Source organism: Felis catus, chromosome X (assembly GCF_018350175.1).
Source record: "Felis catus isolate Fca126 chromosome X, F.catus_Fca126_mat1.0, whole genome shotgun sequence".
NCBI lineage: Eukaryota > Metazoa > Chordata > Mammalia > Carnivora > Felidae > Felis > Felis catus.
In genome coordinates, this window is record NC_058386.1 from 33,865,263 (window position 1) to 33,891,715 (window position 26,453).

General features: G+C 40.8%; 1 protein-coding gene across 1 annotated transcript in view; it reads left to right on the forward strand.

Moving 5' to 3' along the window:
- OTC (ornithine transcarbamylase) overlaps positions 1 to 26,453 on the forward strand; it is a 62,272-nt gene that overhangs the window by 10,329 nt on the left and 25,490 nt on the right. Inside the window, exons 2-4 of the mRNA XM_004000400.5 lie at positions 1,857 to 1,995; positions 3,690 to 3,771; positions 13,028 to 13,115. Coding sequence (XP_004000449.1) covers positions 1,857 to 1,995; positions 3,690 to 3,771; positions 13,028 to 13,115 — 309 coding nt within the window. The remainder of the gene's footprint in view (positions 1 to 1,856; positions 1,996 to 3,689; positions 3,772 to 13,027; positions 13,116 to 26,453) is intronic.

Sequence of the window (26,453 nt, forward strand, 5' to 3'; positions counted from 1 at the left end):
CAAAGTGTTAAAATGGGACTCTTTCCGTCTCGGTTTCTGCTTAGGCCCAATAGGTGTTTTCTCTTCCCTCATTCCAAAGCGAGATGCTACGCCACTAAAACAGGAGCAAAGGAGATACACAAGAATTAGTCTTGCAACCCACTGGTGACCACTTCCAGCTTCTAAAATGTATTGCAGAAACTAAGAGATGGGCGTAGATTGGAAGAAGATTTTGAAAGTCTTACCATTGTATATGACAGGGAGAGGGACTCTTCCCTCAACTCAAGCCTAGGGAACGTGGCTCCAATGGCACTGATAGGTTCAACAGGAGAGCTTGGGGACACTGCACACCAATTTCAAGTCTCTACCTAGGAAATCTAGAGTAAGAGGGACAGGCTGCCTAGCTGTTTTGATGGCAGAGTAAGAGATGCGTTCATACTGGAAAGAAACGGACTTTTGTCAGAGCAAAGTACATGAAGGGATTCCCATGAACCAATACAGATTGAGAAAGAGACTTAGCATGGTATTGTTTCACATGATGGCCAAGAGACCTCCCGAAAGGTGGGGAGATCTCTGCGAAAGGAGTCTGGATGTGTTCCCTTGGATGGCAGGAGAAATGTAATTGTCCACCACCAAGGACTATTGTGAGAAATTTCCAGTGATGACAGAGTTCTCCCAAGGACCCTCAAAAGCCCCCCAGAAGATAAAGTGTCAGCCTTAAGCACCTAGGCCAATGCTAAATTGCTAGAACAGAATCGGACTTTGCCTGACCCTTAACTCCTCACTTTCCCTTGGCTTTACTTGGAGCGACTAAAGGTGGGAAATAGAGGAAACAATTCATGGTCCCTCGTCCCTTTAGAGAAGGCCGGCTTGAATCAGGCATGAGCTGGAAGGAAGAAGGGTGTTAACTTGCAGTACATTTCTTAGAGTTAAAAAAATCATTATTATTATTATGCATTATTTTACTAAGACTCTTTGGAGGGAATAAAGTAAGCACAGAGTATTTTTTTTTTTTATTTTCTGAAAGTTACCAGAAAAGCCACAAGGCCCATTGTATTTGACCAGGGACAAGTAAAGAACAAATCTCCAAAGAAGAGATTTGAAGGGTGGTAGAGGAAAAAGAATGAAAATGTTTTCTATGGTATGGACATTATAAATTCTGTTCATATAATCTAATGATTTCAATAATAATAGCTAAAATTTATCAAGTGCTTATTCTATGCCAGACACCGTCTGCTTTGCATGTATTAAATCATTCCATCCTCACAATGCTATAAGATTATTATACTCATTTTCTAGGTGAGAAATCGAGGTGCAGAGAGAGGTTAGGCAACCTGCCTCAAGTGGCACTACTAGTAAGTGGCTAAGCCACCAAGAGGGCTATTCCCAGCAAATAAGAATTCAACCTCTTTCCTCAAATTTTTCTTTTCTCTCTACATCCAAAATATTGGATATCAAAAATGGAGGGGCTCCTGGCTGGCTCAGTCAATTAAGTGTCCGACTTCAGCTCAGGTCATGATCTCACGGTTCGTGAGTTCGAGTCCCGCGTCGGGCTCTGTGCTCACAGCTCGGAGCCCGGAGCCTGCTTCGGATTCTGTGTCTCCCTCTCTCTCTGCCCCTTCCCTGCTTGCACTGTGTCTCTCTCTGTCTCAAAAGAAATAAACATTAAAAAAATTTTTTTTTAAATAAAAAATTAAAAAAAAAAGGAAACCACAGCCTTATCAATTTTAGCACGTTAGCACTTTGCAGGAACACATGAGGCTACATGTGATTTTCTACGCTTTGTTTCAAGAATCGAACACCGAGTCACCCCAGTTCAATGGGGTCTTTTTCTTAAATATCTATTTCTCTTGAATTTTCTTTTTTCTTTTGTGTAGATGTGGACAGCCACTACAAAATAAAGTACAGCTGAAGGGTCGTGACCTCCTCACTCTAAAGGACTTTACAGGAGAAGAAATTAAGTATATGTTATGGCTATCGGCAGATCTAAAATTGAGGATAAAACATAAAGGAGAGGTATGTAGCATTTTCATTTTACCTTCCCCTACTACCAGCCCTTTTAAAGACAGCCTTTCCAAAGAAAGAGGGAAAAGAAAATATATTAAAATTCCTAAACAGTAGCTAAGTCATGAAACCACACAGTCAAGGTAATTGATTATCACTGAGTGTACAGGCGTATAAAAAGCATAAAGATCAGTTATTCAATGACAAGTCATTGTGCTTCTCTCATGCGGAATGTTGAAATTCATTATTAATTGGATCAGAACCTAAGGAATCATTTCTCTGGAAAGATTTTATTTTTATACCTTCATTCTTTTCTCTGTGTGTTTTCTACCAAGTTAAAAATAAGGACAATACTTTTTTTTTTTCCTGGCAACAAATTTCAATTGTGGATGAATATCAGATATATGATTATTAGGATAATGTCCAAAAATTCACAGTGATGTTACCGTGTTGAAAATATTTCAGATTAGCAAGGAAACAATTAAGTGGTAACCAAGTAGGAGAAGAGATGGGATATGGTGCTTAGCTGTAAGCATTATTCTGCATTTTGAGCAATTTATGTTTGAAACACGCTTAATTCATGCAGCGGTCTCATTTAGACTGCTTAATTGTGAAAGCATACGTGTTCCAAGCTTGTTCAAAAGCACTTTAAAGAGCCGGTGCCAGGCGAAGAAAGGTTTACACAACCTTGATTTTCTTAATCTAGTTCACTAGCTCTCCAAGTTCTGAGAACAGGAGTGACTCCAAGTGCTATGGGTTGACATTCCCATAGAAGACCTGAAATAAGCAGGAAAGGTCCCCCAAGATCCCAGGCCTGTTCTTCATACTTCATGTGTAAGAAGAGTTAGCTGGCAGGAATCTATTTGTTCCAGAACTCACCCTATCAGGAAGTCCATCTACAGAAGAGGAAGAAGGAAAAGCCCCACCCCACACCCAAACTCTCCAGATTGCTTCCAAAAGACTTCTAGAAACAAAGCCTTTGCGCTCCCACAAGGATGCATGAGAAAAGTGTAGCTGGGGCTTCATCCTTAGTAGTCTTAATGCCCCATGTTGTGACAGAGCAGCATTGTTTCTAGCTGAGAAAACACTTCTGAACCAAGCGTCTTCAGGGTCATTGAACATTGATAGGGGTTTCCATGGATTTAGGTAAAAAGACGGTTCCAGTAAGAAATATTAACATACTTCAGAACAAGTGTTCAGGTTGAACCCAGAGCAACTAATATTTTGCAATTACATGCCCATAATCTGTAGTTCTTGTTCCCTTCCTCCTATTTGTACAGAACATGACAAAAACCACTTTTTAAAAAATTTTTAAATGTTTTTATTTTATTTTTGAGACACACACACACACACACACACACCAGTGTGAGCAGGGGAGGGGCAGAGAGACACAGAATCTGAAGCAGGCTCCAGGCTCTGAGCTGTCAGCACAGAGACTGATGCGGGGCTCAAACCCAGGGACTATGAGATCATGACCTGAGCTGAAGTTGGACACTTAACCAACTGAGCCACCCAGGTGCCCCATGACAAAAAACACTTTAAATGCACTTTTACAATAACATTTTGAGTGCTTATTTGGATGGAAGCAGTGATTAGTTGTTCTACATTTTCTGATAATGTAAGGAATAACTTTTGAAACATAATCTTTGATACTGGATATAAAATATATTTTTCATTTTAATTGTATTCTTGTCCTTAATTTTCAGTATTTGCCTTTATTACAAGGGAAGTCCTTAGGCATGATTTTTGAAAAAAGAAGTACTCGAACAAGACTGTCCACAGAAACAGGTGAGTCCACTGACAAGGTCACACTTGTGCTGAAGAGGGGGCCAGAGGGTGAGGGTCTGGGAGGAATCATCCAGTGGGGGAATTTGTGTCTCTTTAGCAACCACAAAGGGAAAACACTGTCACTGGGAGTAGCAGGGCAAGCCTCTGAATGCTCTTTCCAATTCTCAAAGAAGCTGTAAGCAGAAAGGTTAGTGTCATCTGTAGGAATTCCATGAACACTTGATTAGAAGTCTCCAAGAGCTTTTCATGTTCAGTAGAAAATGTGAGTGGACACAAATTCTCAGCCTTCAAACTCACGTGGGCAAGAAATGTGTATTTTCCCAACACGTAAAGGATTTTCTCTAGCCTGTACCAATTTTGCAGGATGGTGGAAACCTAATCTTCGCAATGTTAGGCAATCCTCAGTCATTTCAGGGTTTACTTTGTCAATTTGGGTTCTCCTCTCCCTTTCCCCACAGTCATGGTTAAGTCCCGGAGAGTACGCGAGTAAGACATCTAGGGCTATGGGGGTCTGGTCATTGGTCAGCAGGACATCATCATCAAATGGCCACACTGGAGTCTGCTGAGACTTCCGTATCCCCATTGGACCTTGGCTGTCTCCCATTCACTGTGGAGTCTGCTGCACTTGGATCATCACAAGACGTGAAATATTTCTCGGTTTGACTCTCCCAACCTCTTGGCAGTTCTCCTTGCCATCCTGTGTACAGAGAAACTGCAAGGCTTTCTCAATCCTTCCTTCCTCAATCTGGGCACCACGGAGTACTATAACATGTGTTGCCTCCTAGAACTCTGTCTTAAAGGCAAGACACACATGTTATCAGCTCTGGGGTTCCCCAAACTCATCTGAAATGTCCATCATGCATCCACCCTTCAGTACGTGGCCTGGGAGGACAGACGACAGGTACAGTGTCAAAGGTCCATCACTTTTTATTTCTTCTGCTGCTTCTTTCTCTTGCTCCTCTTTTTCCCCTTCCAGTTCCCAGTATTGGAGGCTAGGTGATAAAGCAGGAAGAAAAAACTGGCTCTGACTCGCCAAGATGTCTTTCAAATCTACTGTTTGTGCCTGGAATTGTAAGCTATTAAAACTCAAAATTTCCCTTTTCTTAAGCTATTATCTCTGTAATGTTTCAAAAAAGTCCATTTTTAAACTTACAAGCCACACACCACCTCTTTTCTTTCTCTCTGCATTTCTGCTTTATCAGACCTCCCCTGAATCAATAAAATGACTGCCCAAATGGACAAATGGATAGGATCAAGTAGGAGGAACCACAAACAAAAACATTGGTTGTTTCTTCAAATAGCTCATCCCATCTACAAGTATCAGAGCTTTCTAGGATTTAGAAGCAAACAACTACTTCATGCAATACTTGCCTTGTAATGGTCAGTAGTGAGGTTCATCAACTATGTAACAAAATAAAGTTCAAAGGGATTAAGTGACTTGGTAAATTCACTTACTTAACAAAGAGCACCAGGATTCAGATCTAAACTTCATTGTTCTTACTAATGCACTCCCCTTGCCCCTTGACTGAAGAAAGGAGGGTGAGGGGAAACGTGTAAGGTGTCACCTGATCTTTAAGTCCCAGGAAGAAAACAGATGAGAACATTTTGCTCTTTTAAGATGGCCCCTTTACAAAATATGTTGACATCTGACATATAGCAAAGGAAAAATGAATATTGCATAAACAAGTCAATAATTCTCAAATTCTGCTCCTTTTCAACAGCGGTCCTCTATGAGTTGGGCAGAGTTTATTTTGTCAGAACTTAAGAGAGGTGTTCTTTTTTGAAGTCATCAAAATAATTGATTAGTACATGGACATTTATCAATTTTAAGTTTTTTTAAATTAATTTTTCTTAGCTGTTGGTGTTTTATACAACTTTTCTCTGCTCAAATGCTATTTTTGATATCAAATATCCCCGAATAACTGATCAGTTTTACCACTCATATATATCATATGGTAGTTAAGCTATTAATAAAACCAAGAGTGAAGACTTAATAAGCCTTTGGGTGCAGACCTTGTGCCAAATGCTCTACATTAATTACATGGATTATCTCACTTAATCCTTACGACAATTCTGTGAGGGTAAGACCATTGAAGAAAATAGTCTGAAACTGGTTCAGCAAATGGCCCACAGACACAGCTAATAAATGGCAGACCGAGGATCGGTAGCTATTATTAAATGTATTTTTTTAATATCTAATTTAATTTGAACAGGTAATTATCATGTTTTGTTCCAGCAAAATTGTTTCTGTGGATGGCATTAAGCATTTTGTTAAATGATGGTTTTCTATACAGAAGTGCTCTGAAACGAGCACAAAATTGCAACCTGTTATGACGAATACATGAGAAAAGGAACACGTGACCATAAAAAGTTATGGTTCACAGAGTATTCATCATTAACCTCAATTAAGTATCCATGGGTCTAATTGTATATGGCATCCTGCCAAACTCAACAGTAGGAGAATCAGAGTAAGTAGTTGCTTTAAATGCTTACAGAAACAGTAAACCTCAACCAAAACCATGGCAGGGCATTTTTATAATGTATATATGCATCTTATGAGTTGTCCTTCGGCACAATTTTCCATCAAAACCTATTACCTTGGTATTTAAATTTTTTTAATTTTTTTTTAATTTTTGAGAGAGAGACAGAGAGACAGAGAGACAGAGAGACAGAGAGAGAGACAGAGAGAGACAGAGCATGAGCAGGGGAGGTGCAGAGAGAGGGGGGGAGCCACAGAATCTGAAGCAGATTCCAGGCTTTGAGCTGTCAGCACAGAGCTCGATGTGGGGCTCAAACTCACAGACCACAAGATCATGACCTGAGCTGAAGTCAGGCACTTAACTGGGCCACCCAGGAGCCTCATGTTATCTTGGTATTTAGAACGAAAATGGGATGCAATTAAAACTGTCTATTATTGCCCCAGATTTGTGCCAGTCTCCTCATAGGAAAGTCCTTGAGGATCCTATCCCAAGCCTGAGTTGCAGAGATACAACAGTATTTCTGCTGATCTGAGGGAACAGAATAAAATTCATCACCCAACTTAAGCCATATTAATTGCTCATGTAATCTTTTTATTCAGTGTAAAACACTTATAGAAAAGTGCATAAATCATTATGCATATGTAGTTCGATGAATTCTTACAGTAAACACATCCTTGTAATTAATACCCAGATAGAGAAATAGAGCATTAATAGCACCCCGGAGACCTCCCTTGTATCTCCTTCCAGTTGCCATTCCCCCTACCCAAGGGTAACCATTATCCTGGCTTCTAACATCACAGATTAGCTTTGCCTGTTTTCGAACTTTATATAAATGGAATCATTCAGCATATGTTCTTTTGTGTGTGGTTTCTTTTGCTCAGCATTATGTTTGTGAGATGTACCAACGTCGCTGTGTGTAGTTGTAGATCATTTATTCCTCATCCACTCTTTTGTGTATGCCTGCCGGGCAAGCTGCACAATTCTCCTGTGTGCCTACTGATGATTATATTCTTTTATTGCAAATTAATTGAGCAGATAGACGGATACATTTATTAATCTCGGTAAGTGCAGTAGCCGATAGAAAAAAAATGCACAGGGCATCCTAAGAGATGGTTCTTTTCATTATTTAACTTTGGTATCTCACTTTCAAGGTGACATAGAAGCTGGCACTTTCTAAGCTATTTCAAATGTATCATCTTTACAAAGGTGACAATATAAAAAATGTGATACTATTCTGCAGGTATGAAAGTAAAGCACAGAGAGGTTCACGACTGCCTTAGTTCTACCAGCAAGAACCCTCAGAGCCCTCATATTTCCAGTGCATGAATTCTAATTATACCCTTCTTCCAAAGCTTGCAGGGACCTGTGAGGAAAAGGGCAAAATCAGATGTAGTCTTATTTTCCCAGGAAGAAATGAAGATATTAACAGAAGAAATGCTTTGTCCAAAAATATCCAACTTGAGTGCATGAACAAATGACAGATAAAAGCAGGCTTCTCTGGATGAAGGGTAAAGAGAAAGGAGAGCCCTGTCCCTCTACCCTCCTCTCCTCAGCAACGGCAGCTCCTGGAGGCTTCTCTGAACCTCTGACCCCCTCCTGAAGCGCTTATCACCAGCCGGGTCCGATGAGCTGGCAAATGCTTGAGCTGTGCTCTTACACTGGGGTCTGAGGTTCCTTTGTGACCAGAGACCACAATCGCAGAGGAAATTCCTTCTCGGGAGCAATGTCGCTCCATCTCATCTCCTTTGAGAAGTGCTGAAGGCTCAGACTCCTATTCTTAATGTTTTCTATAATCCCTCTTCCTACCCCTACCTCATCAGTCCAGGCTTGATGTGAATCTTCTTTATAGCACAGAGACAGAGATGAAAAGGCAGTAACCCAATCCTGCATTGTTATAGCACAATGACTTCTAGTCACAGCATGACTTGGAGCAGACCTGCCAGGAGGTCTTAAACTTTGTCTGAAACCTCCCTCCATAGTCTCCAACCCTCAGCGATATTCATCTCTGTGCGAGGCACATAGTAGGTGCACAAGGAATACTTACTTGATGAATGTGCAGTATTCACCTTTGCTTAGGTGACGTTCCCTATTTAGAAACAGATTTAATACTCAAGAGTGATTAGTGATTATAATCATCACTCAATTCCATTAGCTCACTTCACACATAATAGAAAATTCCATTCTTTCTGTTAACAGCATTAGATGTTTGCAGTCAAAATCCCTCCTACATTCATTCAGTAAGTATTTGTTGAGCACTTACTATGTACCAGCATTTATTCTAGGTTCTTGAAAGCGATACACCAGTGAACAAAACAGAGGAAAATTCCTGCCTTCCTGGAGCTTATGTTCTAGTGGGGACACAGACAATAAACGATAGACATAATAAATAAGTGGGTGATACAATGTGTTGGAAAGAAGGAGAACAATGTTCCTGGAACTGAGGGCAAAACATGTACTCCCTTATTTGGACTTGGCTTTTACTCTGAGTGAAATGAGGAATTTTTGCAGGGTTTTGAACAGAGGGACATGATCTAACTTGCATTTTAAAAGGCTCTCTCGGACTGCTCTATTGAAAACAACCTGCAGGGATTGGGGGTGGAGACAAGATAGAAGCAGTGGAATCCACCAGTAGGTAGCTATAATACATGGAGGCTAGGGCCAGAGTGGCAGCAGTGGAAGGGGTAAGAGGGACAGATTCTGGATATATTTTGAAGGGACAGCCAATAAGATTTCCGATGTATCAGGTAAGAGAGAGACACTAAGGATGACTTCAAGGTTTCTGCCTGAGCAACTGTGAGCAGGATGGACTAGGTGGAGCAGGAGAGAGGGGGACATTGAGAGTTCAGTTCTGGCAGCATTGAGTTTGAGATGTCTATTGGACACATGAACAAAGACGATGAAAAGGCAGTTGGCTATTAGTTTGGAGTACGGGAGTGAGATTTGCCCTAGAGATATTTGCGAGGCATCAGCATATAGATGGTATTTAAGGCCAGGAGACTGGATACGATTATAGAGGGAATGAGTATAGATTGAGAGAAGAGGACCAAGGACTGGCCCTGGAGAACATCAACATTAAGAAGTCCAGGAAAAGAGAAGGAACCATCAATGGAGATTGAGAACGAGCAAGAAGGTGTGGTGTCCTGGACAGTGTTTGAAGAAAGTTTATCAAGCAGAAGGTGGTGAACAACTTTGTTTCTGCTAATTCAAGAAAAATGAGGACTGAAATAGCCACCAGATGTATCATTGGTAACCTTGGTGAGAGGAGTTTTGGTGCAGTGTTGGGAGGGAGGGGAGCCAAAGCTTTATGGGGATAGGTTGGAGGGAAATGAGAAAAGAGAACTGAAGAGAGAAAGACAAAACAAAGTTTTGCTGCAAAGGGAGCAAACAGTTCAAGGGATACTTAGCAGGGAGAAATAGGGATGAGAAAATTTGCCTTTTTCGAATGCGTGAAAAATGAGAATAGAAATGAGAATAGCTTATTCATGACGAAGGTGGTGTAAGGGAGAAAGGGAAGAATTACTACAGCAATGTTCTTGAGTACACAAGGGGGTGTGGCTTCTAGTATGCGGGGCATGACAAGTTCATCTGTGCTTAAAAGGAAGGAAAGTAGAATATATGGGTACAGATGCTGGCAGGTAGGGAGGCAGGGTGGTGGAATCTAGAAGTTCTCTGATTGCTACATTTTCCAGTGAGGTATGAAGCAAGGTGTTCAGTTGACTGCTGGCTCTGCTTTCAAAATATATCAAGAATCCAATCACTTTGTCATCATTTCAGCAGTTACCATCCTGGTCCAAGCTATCAATTCTCACCCAGGTTTTTGCAGACGGGTCTAGTGACAGGTCTCCCCGCTTCCACCCTTGCCCCACGACAGATGTTATATTAACACATAAGTCCATCGTGTGACTCCTCTGCTCTAATCCTCCCATGGCTTTCTATCTTCCTCAGACAAGTCAAAGTTGTTTCTTCCCCTCTACCTGCCTTCTGCAATCTCAACTCGTACTGCTCTCCTCCTTACACTGTACCTTCCATACCAACCTTCCTGTTGTCCCTTGAACCCGGCATCACGACCCTTCCTGAGGACCTCAGGACATGCTCTTTCCACTGTTTGGTGTGTTTCAGTGTGGCTTCCTCGACCATACTAAAATTACAACTCCTTCCTTATATTCCCTAGCTCCCCTCCCTGTTCTATTTTTCTTATGGCACTTCTCAACATCTAACATACAACATACTTCATTTATGCATTCAGTTTATTTTTTATTATTTTTTTATTTTTTTATTATTTTTTTGAATATACGAAATTTATGGTCAGATTGGTTTCCATACAACACCCAGTGCCCAGTTTATTTTTTAAACGTTGATTTATTTATTTTGAAAGAGAGAGAGGGAGAAAGAAAGAGCATGGGTGCGCGAGTGGGGGAGGGGCACAGAGAGAGGGAGAGAGAATCCCAAGCAGGCTCTGTGCTGATGTGGGGCTTGACCCCATGAACCATGAGATCATGACGTGAGCCAAAATCAAGAGTCAGGCACTTAACCGACTGAGCCACCCAGGCGCCTCCTCATTCAATTTATTACTTACCTCTCTCCCCATTGGAATGTAAGTTCACTCTAAGCAGGCACTTGTACCCTGTTGTTTATAATGCTTTTCCCGGTACCTAGAATAGCACCAGGCACATTTTGTAGAATGAATGCATAAATTTCAGAACCATGCTGTGATGCCAAGGCCTAGTGCAGTCACTCCACAGAGACAAAATGTGCCCTCCACAAAAATTTGGTTTGATTATTGACAGTGAGGATGCCACACAAGCACCAAGAGGGTATGAAAAGGTTTATTACTCACATAATGTGGCTTCTTGGGTAAAGCAGGACTGACTCCCATGCTGGTCTCAAAGTGGCATCAGAGTATGGAAAAATGATACCGTCCTGGGCTTTGTGGTTAGGAGGTGGGGCTGGGGTGAAGATTCCCATTCACTGGCCAGGTTTTGTTTAGTTTGCACCTCCCGCTAGTGCCAAAGGAAGGAGTGTCTGTACATTCTTACCAGCTTGCCTAGGTATAGGGCAGAAGGAGAAGAGAGAGTGATGGTTGGCTTGAAAGTTGGTAGCAGTTAAACATCATAAATTCAGTCAGACTCTTTATTACAGGACCCATACCAAGTAGGATTGTTAGCGTGTTTCACGTTCTCTGATTCTACCTGGGATGTAGCACATCACATCCGCAAGGGATCTTAAGGGCTCTAGGCAAATTGCCTCATTTTCCAGATGAAGAAGACGGAGTCCAGTTCCACTATGTTGTCTTGTCTTTGCAAATTCCTTTGTAAGTTAGCTCAGGGGCTGGCTCCCCTATGGCAAGCCCTAGGGCTATACATAGGCTCTTAAAAACAATCTTGAACAAGTTTTTAAACTCTTGACTCTCAGAACCCTTGTCTATGAAGTTCTTATAATAATATCTACTGTGCTCCTATTAGAGTAAAGTTTTCAATGGAAGAATGTTTATAAAGTGCTAGGACATGGTAGTGCTCTGGGAATAGTCATCGCCAGAGTCAGAACACAGTACCCTCTAGCTAAAATCCTAGTCTGGGCATATTTAAGTGAACACTCTTAACTAGCATAAAATAGGTAGAATAGAATTATTTCATTCCATTTCAGAAGCAACTACTTACTTTATTTTCAATTTAAAAAAAAATTTTCAAATGTCTATTTATTTTTGAGAGAGAGAGAGAGAGAGGGGCGAGAGACAGAAAGAGAGGGAGACACAGAATCCAAAGCAGGCTCCAGGCTCCCAGCTGTGAGTACGGAGCCTGACGCGGGGCTCGAACTCACAGACCGTGACATCATGACCTGAGCCGAAGTCAGATGCCTAACCGACTGAGCCACCCAGGCACCCCTCAACTTTTATAAACCTACTAACTCTATCAAAGTTTAAAACATTCCTCTTACCCTAGAAAGTTCAGAAGTGCTCCTTCCTAGACAATCACCTTCTCCAGAAGCAACTACTCTTTTAATTTCTGCCACTCTAGGGTAATTTTGCCTATTCTATGTCTTCATATAAATGGAATTATACATTATCTATTCTTCTGTATCTAGCTTCTTTCACCTAGCATAATTGTCGTGAGGTTCATCCATGTTATATTCAGAGTTCATTCCTTCTTATTCCTGAGTAGTATTCCATTGTAATCCATGATATCCCACACTACATTTTCTTTTTCCATTTTCTGGGATGGACATCATTATACATTTTAAAGAATCAAAACCAGGCATAGCTTCCAGAAGGGAACAATGCCCCATTATTGAAAGGTTCTGAACAACAGGGTAGATAAATGGGCCCCATCTGAAGGAGAGTTGAGTGTCTTTACAGAAAATTTTATCTACCTCTCGCAGTCACTCATTTTGCTCTGCCTGGGAATTTCCTAGCAGAGACATTAGAGAGCTTTAAAATTTTTGACTTTTCAATTGAGATGGTGCCAATTCCTTATAATTTTGTTTTCTTTTTTTTTTGAAAAAAATTTTTAACGTTTATTTATTATTGAGAGACAGAGAGACACAGAGCATGAGCAGGGGAAGGGCAGAGAGAGAGGGAGGCCCAGAATCCGAAGCAGACTCCAGGCTCTGAGCTGTCAGCACAGAGCCCGACGCGGGGCTTGAACTCACAAACTACGAGATCGTGACCTGAGCCAAAGTCGGTCGCGTAACCAACCTGAGCTACCCAGACACCCCAATGTTGTTTTCTATTTTGGTTCTCTTTTTCAAAATGCTTTCCCCCCTTTTTTCTTTTATTGTAGGCTTTGCACTTCTGGGAGGACACCCTTGTTTTCTTACCACGCAAGATATTCATTTGGGTGTGAATGAAAGTCTCACGGACACAGCTCGGTTTGTAAATCTTCTTCCCTTCAAAGCTTATTTCAGAATTGATAAATTTCAAAAAGGAAATATGCTTCTCTTTAAATAAGGTTTTCCCCCCTCAGCATCCTTTGTACTGTTCTCTGTTTTCCTCCTCTCTTTACCTGATGCTCTGAATACCTCTCTCCTCATCCTCTGGTCAGTTTCTATGGGTTAAGATAATTTTTTTTTCCTTAGCAATTTGAAGAGGTTTCTGATTATAAAAATTTCAAACTTAGGGAAACTTGGAAAACATCAAGTGTGACTCATATTTTACAGTTGAAGAAACAGATGTCCAGGGAAACTGACATGTTCAGTGACTCATAACTAACTAGTTAGCATCAGAGCAGGTAATAATATTAACAGCTAACATTATTATGTGCTAGGCATTGTTTTAACTTATTTAATCCTATAACAAACCAAATAGATTGGCATAAAGAGGTGCAACAATTAGGAACGTACTAGCTACTATGACACAAAAATTTTATAATGTCAATGGCTAACGTAGTATGGATGTTAGCCATTAGTAAGTAACTTAGTAAGAGGGAAATATTCATTATTTATGTGGCTTTTCAGGGACTCCAAATGAGAATGGCTCTACCATTTTCAATGTGTGGTGTCCAAGGTCATCCTGGGTGTCTACATCCAGCCAGGAGCTAGGGGAAGAGAATATAGGGATGGGATACTTGCTTCAAACTCACCTTAGCAGGGAAGTGACACAATCACTTGCACACACATTCTATTGTCAAGCACTAGTAGCTCACCCCTATCTAGATAGAAGTAGAGGTAGGAAAAGTCTCTTAACCATTATATTATAAAGACTGAAATATAGAACCCCCCCGGACTCCCCATGAAATGCTGTCACCATTATAGCATGTTTGAATGAGAACTACAGAGCAAATGTCTTTGTTTAAATATTTCACCCTTGATATCAAAGACTAATGACTTTTTCCCGAAAATGATATGCCATAAAGTGTCCTTGCAACACTACTTTTTATGGAAGCTACCCTCGTATGTACTGAAGAATCTACCTCCTCTGAATTGCTAGATTTGAAATAACTCATCTTTAGACCTTTTAGTGATGTTATATCATATAGGACCATGTTAGTATTAAGAAGCATTTGTGTTCATCTTCCGGATGCATGGAACAAAAAGAATAAATAAACCTAAACGAGTTTTTCTTCCAAATATGCTGCCGCTGACTGGGGTTACATTTGCCTAATACTTCTGCTTCCACAAAAGTGACCTATACTTCATTCCTAAGCAAATATTACAAGCTGGTTAAGGGATGAAGCCAGGGGCACATCCAGGGGAGAAGTCTCAGTGGGGATCTTCCATATAGAACCAAGCGAATGATGGTAAGTCATGTGTGAAGTAGTGGTTGCAAAAAGGATAAACTTGGAGGAACGGCTGAACATCCAATAAAGAGTTAAGGGGTGCAGACTGACAGCCAGAAAAAGTTCAGGACCCGGAAATCAGTGGAGTGGGCAGGAGCCCAAAAGCAAGAGACAAATAACCAAGCGTGGGTTGAAAGCTGAGAATGAGTATAAACATGTTCTTTGCTGTGTTTGCTCTCCACACAACAATTCCCATGCAAGTCCTTAGAGGAGCTCTACACAGGTCCCAAGAACAACAATCTGCTCACAAGTTCCAACGTAATTGGGACCTTTTAGTCTTTGTAATTAGTTCCATTGCTACGTGGATATATGGATACATAAAAGTGGATCCATAGAATTCATTCTGATCATTCCTTCTTACCCAAAAGACTCTGAATAAAAATAATAGCTCCTCCCTAAAGGGTGGCCCTCTTGTACATTATCTCTAAATCTTTGTAAAAGCCTTACACATTAAGTATTATTGGCCCAATTTTATAGATGACAAAACCATGACTTAGAGAAGTAATGGAGCTTAGCAGTGAGGTCAGCATTTAAATCACGTTTTTTTTTTGTTTTTGTTTTTTTTTAAAGGCCATGCTATTTTGGCTACCCCTACTGCCTCTCATATATAATCCAGGAGAGAGACGGTGAAATACATTATGGAAAGCATTGACTTATGTGTCTTGAGGTCCCCAACACCACCCCCCTGTTTGATGATTCACCGGGAGGATTCACGGACTCAGCATATAGTCATACTCACAGCTGTGACTTATTACAGTGAAAGTATACCAAACACAATCAACAAACTGAAAAGGCACATGTAGCAAAGTCTAAGGGAAACCAGATGCAAGATTCCAAGAGTCCTTTTCATGGAATCACTCAGGGCCCGTTTAATTCCCTTAGTAACAAGTTGTGACAACAGGTGTGAAATGCTCCCAGCCAGGGAAGCTCCTTAGAGACTCAATACCCGGGATTTTTACTGGAGGCTGGTCACACAGCATCCTCCATTTGACATGTACCCAAATCCAGACTCTCAGAAGGAGAGCAGGCATTCACTTTAAACCATATTGTTTGTAAAAACAAAAACAAAAACATTCTAGGCACAGTGGGCCACTCTTATCAGTCCTGGAAACCCTCCCCAAATTGAAATTCCCAGATGCCATCCAAGGGCCAACCTTCCATGCAGGCCTTTAAAAGGCTAGCAGTCAGGCATGGCTTGGAAATCACAAGGCTCGAGACCTAGTCCAAGCTTTGCCACTTACCTACTGTGAGTCATAGGTGAAAACTTCCCCAGATCGTAGTTTCCTTTTCTATAAAGTGAGGGAATTCTGATCCTTAAGGCCCAATTTATATTCTCAAGTGCATGCAAATATATTAGATTATGAAGTGGTAGGCCTTCAACAGAGGGGTGTCCCAATGCAGACAAATGCAGAATTCTGGGCCCAGACTCAGAAATTCTAACTCTGCGGGTGAGAGCTCAGATAGTTTTGAGGAATTTATACTTCAACAAGCCCCTCAAATGATTCTGTTGCCTGGGTGGCTGGACCACACTTTGCAAAACCCCGAATTACAAGGTTGTGTAGTAATCCAGGGCTGTTGTGCTGTTAATCTACTGTGCTAGTGTGTGAGTTAAAGGAATGGTAAGGAAGGGACAGTTAATAAGATATTTATACGGTTTCATGATAACCGATTGTGAAGGGTACGTTGATAGTGGAGGCAAAATGATTTCACATTGGTTATTCTTAAAATATCTGTGGATACATTAGCAGAAGCAGAAAAATGAAAGGAGTGTCTGCTTTGGAGAGAGGGTGCTAGATTAGGTATTAGACATATTGCATTAAAGGTTGAACTTCCAATATGAATGTCCACAGGCCACTGGAGATAGACCTTGGGGGAAGTTGAATGCTGGATAAATAGAACTATAAGCTCAGTGGTAGAACTGACTGTGGGAGAACTGCATTGTGGGAGAACTGCAGAAGGCTGAACCTTGTGGACAGACACAGTTAGGGAAGGGCAGGAGGAAATACTTAGGTACAAGGAGACTAAGGATAGCGCAACAAACAGAAGAGGCTGAAATGCAAGGTGGGGATGTCAGAAAGGGGGGCAGGGTAGCTACCGTGGCATCTGACTTTCTTCTGTATACCCCATTCCTGCTTCCTCTGCCAAAATATCTGACAAGATATGGCTGAGATTCCGAAATTCAATGAATCTAAACTGAAGAAGACAGGAGAAGTCCACTGCCTTTCACAGAAGCAATTGAACAGGAGAAGCAAGGAAGTGAATCTTAATGACATCTACCCTGCCAATATGCACCGTAAAATCCATAGCAATTGCCTCTCCTTGCTTTTTGTCGAAGTTAGACTTTGTAAGATGCGAAGAGATGGGATGATGTTTAAATGACAGTGCTGGCCTTTTCAAATCAAGAGAACAGTGCACACCTGACACTGACTGATGGCCTTGCCTCTCCATCCGCCTGTCTGGCTACTTTGGGGGCCCGGTGGAATAAAACAAAAAAAGTGACCGCCCGTTGGTGAGAGAAGACCCAAAGGGGGAATACAGTGAATGTGGCAACAGAAAAGAAAAAGGCAAAACTGCGCTAGCCTCCCGAAGGCTGTTAAGTGCAATTTCCAAAGTGTCAATTATTTAGTCAAATGATTTCATTATTCGTTTATTCAAAAATATTTCTTGAATGCCTAGGTTTGTTTCCAGGAATTGTTTTAGCACTGAGAATGAAATGCTGGTCGAATCAAACAGAATCCTTGTTTGCATGGAAATTATACTCTAGAGGGAGGGGGCTTTCACTAAACAAAGAAAGCGTGATGAGACCAGCAGGTTGGGGTGAGTGTTAGGACGAAGCAAAAGCAGGGTGATCTGTGGGGGTTACTTTAGATTGCGTGGCACCCTCAGCCTAGCATAAACCCAAGTTCTGGACTCCCAGGAGGAAGGGAAGTGTTCAACATCATCCATAGTGTTTATACAATTTAGGCAGTGAACCATCCTTACTATTTCTAGGACTGGTGGAAACCCTCCCAAAGCCTAAGTTCCCAGACGCCAGCTGAGGGCCAGCCCTGTCAGTAGGCCTTTCGAAGACAGCCATGTCAGAACTGCTGTGTTAACTCATTTTTGCACAACTGAGCTCTCATCTCTTCTGGATTTTGCTAAATATCCTTTACCTAGATGCACCCTAACTGGTAAGGGAGCACATACTGCACCCATAGGAGGACAGCCTCAAGATCTGAACTGTTTCCGCAGTTCAGTGTGGATCCCTGTAGGGCCAAGCACCCATCAGAGAGAATCAAGCATTGCTCAATTCCCTCTTTTGAAAAGTCTCTCTCAGCAATTCTTTCCTACCCCATAACATACCAGAAGACACAACAGATACGTATTTTTTCAGGTAAATTTACTTCAGCTGTGAGGGCGTTTTCAGATTTTGCCAATTCTCTGGTGCTCTCCTGGGGTTAAGAGTTGGATAGTCTATTTTTCCCTTCACTGTGGGCTTGTCCTTTTACATGTGACACCAGAAGTGACACCTTAGCATGACTGAGATGATGCATCCTTCAGAAGTTTGAAATCGGATGGAACTTAGCAACAGCAGTGGGGCATTAGCACTCCAGTTTCAGGGCTTTCTCGTTCTTCCATAATCACAGCTGTTTATGCCTAATGTTCTGAGTCCATCAGTGAAAGGGGCATAATAGCTCCACAGTCATCTCACTGTAATACGGCACTTAGTCATACAGCTGCAGGAACCAGGAGTACGAAAGGCTTCCTGTAGAACCCAACAACGTGATGCTGGTTCCACTCTACTCACTTTCCCTATAGCTGTAATTTACTTATGGTAGCAATCGCTAGAATGTGTTCTACCAATGGAAAAGTAGTAGCAAGGAAAAGCAGCATAAACCACTGTATTAGTCTCTTAGGGCTGCCATACAAACGAGCACAAACTTCGTGGCTTAAAACAACAGAGATTATTTACTCTCTCACAGCTCTGGAGGCGAGAAGTCCAAAACCAATGTGTCAGCAAAGCCATGCTCTCTCTGAAGGCTCTGGGTAGAATCCCTCCTTGGTGTTCCTTGGCTTGTAGCTGCGTCACTCCAAACTCTGCCTCCACGGTCAGGTGGGCTGCTTCTCTGTATGTCTTTGTGTATCCCCTCCTCTTTTTATGAGGACATCCATTACCGGATGTAGGGCCCACCCTACCTCAGTATTACTTCATCTTAACCAATTACATCTGCAAAGACCCTACTTCCAAACAAGGTCACGTTCTGAGTTTCCAGGTGAACTTCACATGAATTTAGGGGACACCATTCAACCCACTACATAATCACATATCCGCATGTATGTAACAACATGTAACTGTAACAACATGGAAAGCTTTCAAATCATTGTCATTCTGACAGTTCAAATATTGGAAGTTATAGAGGGATTTGTGGATGAGACACAGTCCTCAAGTGGAGTGAACCACTGTCATATTGAAAGGAATGTTTTTAAAAAGCTGGAATACTACTATTAAAGGTATTTATACCAGTGATATCAAGCCTGAGAAAGGCAATCTTTCTTAGGTTTCTTACTAAAACGTTTTAGGGGCACCTGAGTAGCTCAGTCAGTTAAGGATCCAACTCTTGATTTCAGCTCAGGTCATGATCTCATGGTCATGAGATTGAGCCCTATGCCAGGCTCTGTGCTGAGCATGGAGCCTGCTTAAGATTCTTTCTCCCTCTCCCCCTGCCCCTACCCTTCCCCCTTCCCCCTCCCCACTCTAAAAAATGTTTTAAAATATTGGTACCTAATTAGGAACTAAGAAATTGGTATGTGTGTGTGTGTGTGTGTGTGTGTGTGTGTGTGTGTATAGTGGAAATATGATATCTCCATGAATCTTTACAGAGGTCACCAAAAAGCTAGCAGGCATGACATTTGTATATCCTTGGGTGAATGGTAACAAAAGCCAGTCCTTCACAACATGAACTATGACCATTCATAGTCTAGAGGCAATTTGCCATAGTGTAAACTGCAGAGGCTTTGAAGCAGGGCTGGGCTTCAGTTTACATCACAGCTCGTACCACATTGGTCTTGTGGTTTAGAGCAGTTGCCTCTGACTCTTAGGTTTCTCAGCTAGCAAATGGAGATACAAATACTGATCTTAATGAGTTACATGATGATACATGAGATAATGTTTATGAAGGACAGGCACACAGAATAAATTCAAGTAATACTGATTGAACCAAATTATGGCCTAATTCAATCCCAGGACAAGCTCTGATTTAATGTGAGACATCACTCGCTGTGGTCCCCTAGTCAGCGTACGGTGACCCAACACTGAAATTCCTATAGCACATTTTGAGGAGGTCATTCTCAATGTCATGATGCCCTACCCATTTATCCCCGAGGTCCTCAACGCAAGGCATAATATCCAAGTCAAAATAATCTGGCCATTATAGAAGCTTTCATGAATAAATTGCATGTGGCAATTATTAAACATCCCTGGGTTTCTTCCAACACCAGACCATTTGAGAGGAGCCCATCTAGGTTTGCTAAAGGTATTATTTTGTTTCCTCATTATTCTTATATTGATACAACTAAAATTATAACCTGGGTAGAGATATCAGAGCACATGGAATGTTCTCTCTCCTGGAGGGAGACTCTGTTAACAAGTTTATTCCTTGACCAATTTACATTGGGGATAAAGTCTATGTCTCCTCTAAGGCCTTGGCCTGCTTCACTAAAAAATAAAAACAGGAAATAATCCATTTTGTAATAATTACAGAGTTCTCAGTGGTGTCATGCACAGCCAAAAATTCCTCCCACTGTTTGCCAGTCAGCTATTCAACTGATTGGAGGTGTCACTGGTAACAAACTGGAATTCAGGGGGCACAACGTCTGATTTAAGGCAGGATAAGGACAAAAGGAAGAATGCATGGCAGGGCCCTATGAGAACACAAGTTATGTTTGTCTCTGGCTTGTGCAATGCATTCATCACATTCCAATGAGTTTAGGAACAACTCGATTTCTGACAGCATCAGGATTGTTATGTGATTGTCCATCTCATCAATATCCACATTTGCTCTTAAGATCTGGCCCAGAACACTATATATTGGTGGCTTTTTTTCCTGTTTTGTTGTTGTTGTTTGTTATGTTTGTTTGTTTGCTTTTTCGTATCTGTTCACCTGACCATACAGAGTCCGCATCAGGCCTTCCTGGGGCCATGGGGGACTTTGCTTATAGTATTTTTTGCTTTGTTTTGTTTTGGCCTTCTGGGCATTTCAGTTAATTCATTAAAAAGTTTTGATCTTATACCAAAGGAAAAAATGTCAAAGAATAATAGAAATCCAAAGTCAGAAAGGTCTTTATGGGTTATTTAGATTAGCCATCCTTTTCATGCCGCCTCTACGCCATTTCCTCAAAATTGTCCTTGAGCTTGCATGGAAGCATCTGCTCTCAGGGCACTCTATACCCTGGGCTATCTAGTTTCATACTGATGCAGTCTGACTGTTCTGATGAGAGTTTATACAAACCACCTGAGAGTTCTCTTCTACATTGAGTTCAAATTGGTCTTGTTATGACTTGTCCATGTTCTTCTGTTTTTTAGTATCTTTATAAAGTCATGTATTTTAATATATTTGAAGGTTTCAATTCACTGCCATCATTGTTCTTATCGGTGCTCAAATTACCCCCCATTTGGCCAATGTGATCTGTCCTCAAATTGGCTACTGGGTCATTTTGACATAACTCTATTAGCCTTTGATAACTCCCTTGCTTTTTGATATGGCACGATGTTCCAGGCTCATCTTGCTCATTTCTTTACCAAGGCCAAGAATTAGCCATTGCTCTAAGAAGCTCTAGTTCATTTTCAATTACTTGCAAAATCATGTTTGGAGGGAATTTTCTTTTTTGAAAGATAGGAGGTTTTTTGTGGTTATTACCGTAATACTCTTTTTGGTAGGAAATACTAAAAGAGATTTAAAAATATAGATAGAACCATCAATACTGCCATCAGTCTGAAGTAATCAATGTTAACATTTTATCTCCTGGATCGTCTTTTCATTTACAGTCCTATGCCATGTTTCTCCTTGTTCTATACAGTAAGGAAAGAGATGATGAAGGTGGGGAGGTGGGGTGGGGGTGTGGAATAGACCACATTTTAAACATTTAGGTAAAATCAAGTTGAATACATATTTTAACTTGTGGATTATTTTTAAACCCTAATATTGGCTATCAAACCTCCAGAGGAAAATGATATGTATGAGAAAGTTTAACATTGGGTAATCTGGATTTTGCAAAGGCTGTTTTGCTACCGTTGTTGACAGATGCCCAAGATTGTCTACAAAACTGCAGGAATGCAACAGAAGGCAGACAGAACTCTCTCTCTATAGGCAATGGAAATGAAAACAGACAAAAATCAAGTCATTATAGAGCCAGAGAGTATTTTAACTTGTCAGCCTTTCATTTGTAGCACATACAACACAGCTCTTACAATGTTTAAAACTGGGGTTTTCAATTGATGGAGAGCTACCAAAATCCCAGATTACTATTAATGGGCCCGTAAATCCAGCTCTAGGTATAGGTTTGTCATTGTTTCCAAAGTTTTTTGTTTTTTAAAGATCTTTAGTAGCTTGGAAGAAGAAAACTAAGAATGGTGATTTCTTTATGATTTATCGTAACTTTAAACATCAAGTAGAAAGCAGCATCATTTGCAAAATAAATACGAATTGTCTACTTAAAGGTCTTTAACATCTTTATTTCCACAAGTGATTCCAATGTGGAAACAATCTGGGAGTAGCTCCTCTTCCCCTGTGTCATTAATTCCACTTTACCATCAGCTTCTGTGGTGGAAGGATTGAAGTGGAATTTTCTTTACTTTTTTTTAATGTTTTATTTATTTTTGAGAGAGACAGAGCACAAGTGGGGGAGGGACAGAGAGAGAGGGGGACAGAAGGTCTGAAGCAGGCTATGCATTGAGAGCAGCAAGCCCAAAGTGGGGCTTGAACATATAGACTGCAAGATCATGACCTGAGCTGAAGTTGGACGCTCAAAGACTGAGTCACCCAGGCACCCCTTTTAGTTTTTTTGAGAGAGAGCAGAAGCTGGGGAGGAGCAAGGGGACACAGAAAGAGAGAGAGAACTTCAAGCATAGTCAGCATGGAGCTTGCTGTGGGACTCAATCTCAAGACCCTGATAATCATGACCTGAGCTGAGATCAAGGGTTGGATGCTTAACCAACTGAGCCCCCCAGGTGCCCTTGAAGTGACATTTTCTATCAAGCTTTTTTGCACTCCCTTTTGCCCATAGATGCTTTAATGTCCAGGGGCTTTTTGTGCCTAAAGGAATGGACCTACTTTTTGTACCTTGTTTACTGTCCAACATATTAGTCTCGTGAATTTATCAAGCATTTAGCATTCCTTGAAACATAAAATAGCTAACATTCCTTTGTGGTTCTTGAAATGTGGTCCCCAAACTAGCAGCATAAGCAGTACCTGGGGGTTTGTTAGAAATGCAAATTCTGGGGCACCTGGATGGCTCAGTTGGTTAGCGTTGGACTTCAGGTCATGATCTTCTGGTTCAGGAGTTTGAGCCTTGCATCATGCTCTCTGCTGTCAGTGCAGAGCCCGCCTCGGATCCTCTGTGCCACTCTCTCTGTGCCCCCCTCACTCTGCTCTCTCTCCCTCTCCAAAATAAATAAGCATTAAAAAAAAATTCAAATTCTTTGGGGCCCCAACCCACACCTACTGAGAGACACAACTGGCTGTTTTCCAACTAGCCCTCATGGTGATTCTGATGCGTGTTCAAGTTTCAGAACAACTTCTTTAAACATTCACATACTACTTAACCAATAAATGAAATACATGTCAAATGAACAAAACAAGTCTCCTCAACCATTTAAACACTAATTGCAAAAATAATCAAATGCTTTTAAACATTTAACATAATCATAAGCCTAGCATTTCGGATTTCCTTGAATGCTCTAAACATTTTTAAAAGGAAAAGATATAAATGGCATATTGATTACAGAGCTGATTAATATTCTAACAACAAAACTGGGCACACTGCTATTGACATCATAGGTGTTGTTTTACATTCTTATCCCTACGTTTATTCTTTAAATTTTTTTTTAACGTTTATTTATTTTTGAGACAGGGAGAGACAGCATGAACGGGGGAGGGTCAGAGAGAAAGGGAGACAGAGAATCTGAAACAGACTCCATGCTCTGAGCTGTCAGCACAGAGCCTGACGTGGGGCTCGAACTCACGGACCGCGAGATCATGACCTGAGCCGAAGTCGGATGCTTAACCGACTGAGCCACCCAGGTGCCCCATCCCTACTTTTATTCTTATCCTTATATGGTCCTGGAATTTAAACTTCTATCAATTGCTGATTTGTCAGAAATTCTACAAAAGACTACTTTTATACCTTTTCAGAACTTATGTATGTAATTTTACCAGGCTCATCTGGTAAAAAAAAAAAAAAAAGTCATCTCAGGAGGCTAGGAAAGCAGGTTGAATGGGTTGCTAAATACTCAATTTTGGTAGGTTCAAGATGAAATACACTCAAGCTGCTAACCACTAGGCTGAATATATTTTTTATGACATAGTTTTCACTTTTTATCATGGATCTATATGGGTTTCCTGTCGGTGCCTTAACATATTTAGTGACTTAAAACAACACAGATTTATTATTTTACACCTCTGAAGGTCAGATGTCTAAAGGTTCCATGGGGTTATGCTCCTTCTGGAGGCTCCAGGGGAGAATCCAAGTCCTTGCCCTTTCCAGCTTCCTCTACCTTCAAAGCCAGCAGCCTGGCTAGCATCTTCTCTCTTTTCCGACATCTTGCCTCTCTCTTATGAGGACCACTGCAATTCTATTGGGCCCACCCCAGGATAATCTCTCTGTCTCAAGATCCTTAATTTAATCATATCTACAAAACTCCTTTTGCCATCTAAGCTAACACAATCACAAGTTCTGGGTATTAGGGCATGGGCATCTTCGGGGGGGCATTATTCTGTCTATCATAGGATCTCGATTTTCATTTTTCATATAAATTCTGACTTTTTACAAAAACCAAAAATAAAGTATCCTTTAAATTTGATTTTCTTTGTTTTTAATCTCTGGCAGACCCACTGTAATGTTTTTATGACATATTAACCTAGCCTGGTTGCGATATTTTAAAGTATATGCCTTTCTTAATGACACTGTTTTAGAATTAGTTGGGTCATCAAGAAGTTTTATTCCCAGAGAGACAGGAGGTGTCTGAAAATTTAGATTCTTCTTTAGGACAGTTAACTAAGTTATTTTGGAATAAATGGCTGTATCATCTTTCTAATTGGAAATTGAATATTGTAACTGGTGCTAGTTAACTGTTGGACTCTTCCTCACTTTATATAAAACCACAAATGCTGAGGGCATCTGTCCATTTATTGTACAGTTTCTACTGTCTCTAGGAATTTGCTTTATAAGTTAATGCAATTCTTTGTGATTTACACATATTAAAAATGATATGCATCTATGCTTTATAAACAGAAATATACTTAACAATAGCCCACAAATATCTATCTGTACGTATATAGTTATATGGAAGTACTTTCTTAAGTAAATAAATTGAAGCGTACGTGGTAATACTCATTGTTCATTGATACTACAATTATATTTTGTACATTTTCTTTACAATAACCCTTTTCTTAGCATCATGGACTTCTACAAGCACAACTTGTTGTATTTGATGATTTTTATTACTATAAGTGATCACAACTTGACAAATAGGAGCTCCTTTAAGTAGATTCTTTTCCCTTTTAGCACTGCCTCTGCAATTTTACAACTGCTTTTGGGGGGCACCTGGGTGGTTCAATTGGTTAAGTGTCCGACTCTTGGTTTTGGCTCAGGTCATGATCTCCCAGTTCATGAGTTTGAGCCCTGCATCAGTCTCTGGGCTGACAGCGTGGGGCATGCTTGGGATTCTCTCTCTTGCTCTCTCTCTCAAAATAAATAAATAAACTTTAAAAAGAGAAAGAAATATAAAAGAAATAAACATAAATAAAATTGCTTTTGCTTCCTGGAAACAACAGGGTGCTACAGACATATATTGATTTTTGTCCAGTGCAAGGACATAGAATTGACTATCCTCTAATAGTTTCTGGTTCCTTTTTTTTTTTTTAATAGAACAATATTAAGACCAAATTCTAGGCACTAGGGATACTTACAAGTGTTGAGAGGGAAAAGATTATAGCCACTGCTGCTGCCACTGGACTGTTCTTGATAGTGACTGGGCTAAAAGGAAAATACTTCTATAAGTGTATGAGATCTTGTTCTTTCCAGTATAGCATACCATGTTGTTACCCGTTACTTATCTTATAGTTTGAGATTTCAGCAACTACTAAGACTTTCCTCCTCCACATTGATCCATAGTTCCATCCAGCAGCAGGATATCCCACCGTCCCCCTCCTCCTCTCTTTATCTTTGAGGACATTGGTTCTTAGTCTTATCTTCATACCGGAATAACTTGGAAACCTTTAAGAATATTCATGTGAATCCCCCACCTCATCTTCTGCTTTAACTTTTCAAAGGACAGAAGGTGGCATCAGGATTTTTACAGCTGCATAGGGAGTACTGACAGGTAGCCAAGGTCAAGACCCTCTTTTCTAGGAGGTGTTGGGCAACCTCAATAAAGCAGACCAGGTGCTTTCCCATAATATTAGGCCATACGGTTTCCAGGGATACCAACTTTGCATTATAAACAGGGCAAGTAAATTCATGTTTCCCTTTTGGCTGCTTTGCTTCGAGAGCTCTTGGGATTGTTCAAGGGAGGGAACTACAACAGCCCTTTTTTGATCTTCTTGAAAAATTTGTATCTATAGGACATTGACTCCTCCAATTGCCCCCTCATGTCTCCCTCTTATAGCCTCAACTTTCTTCATTCTTTTCTAACCTTGCTCTAACTACTTTGAGGTTTGCCAGGACTTGGTTTCCT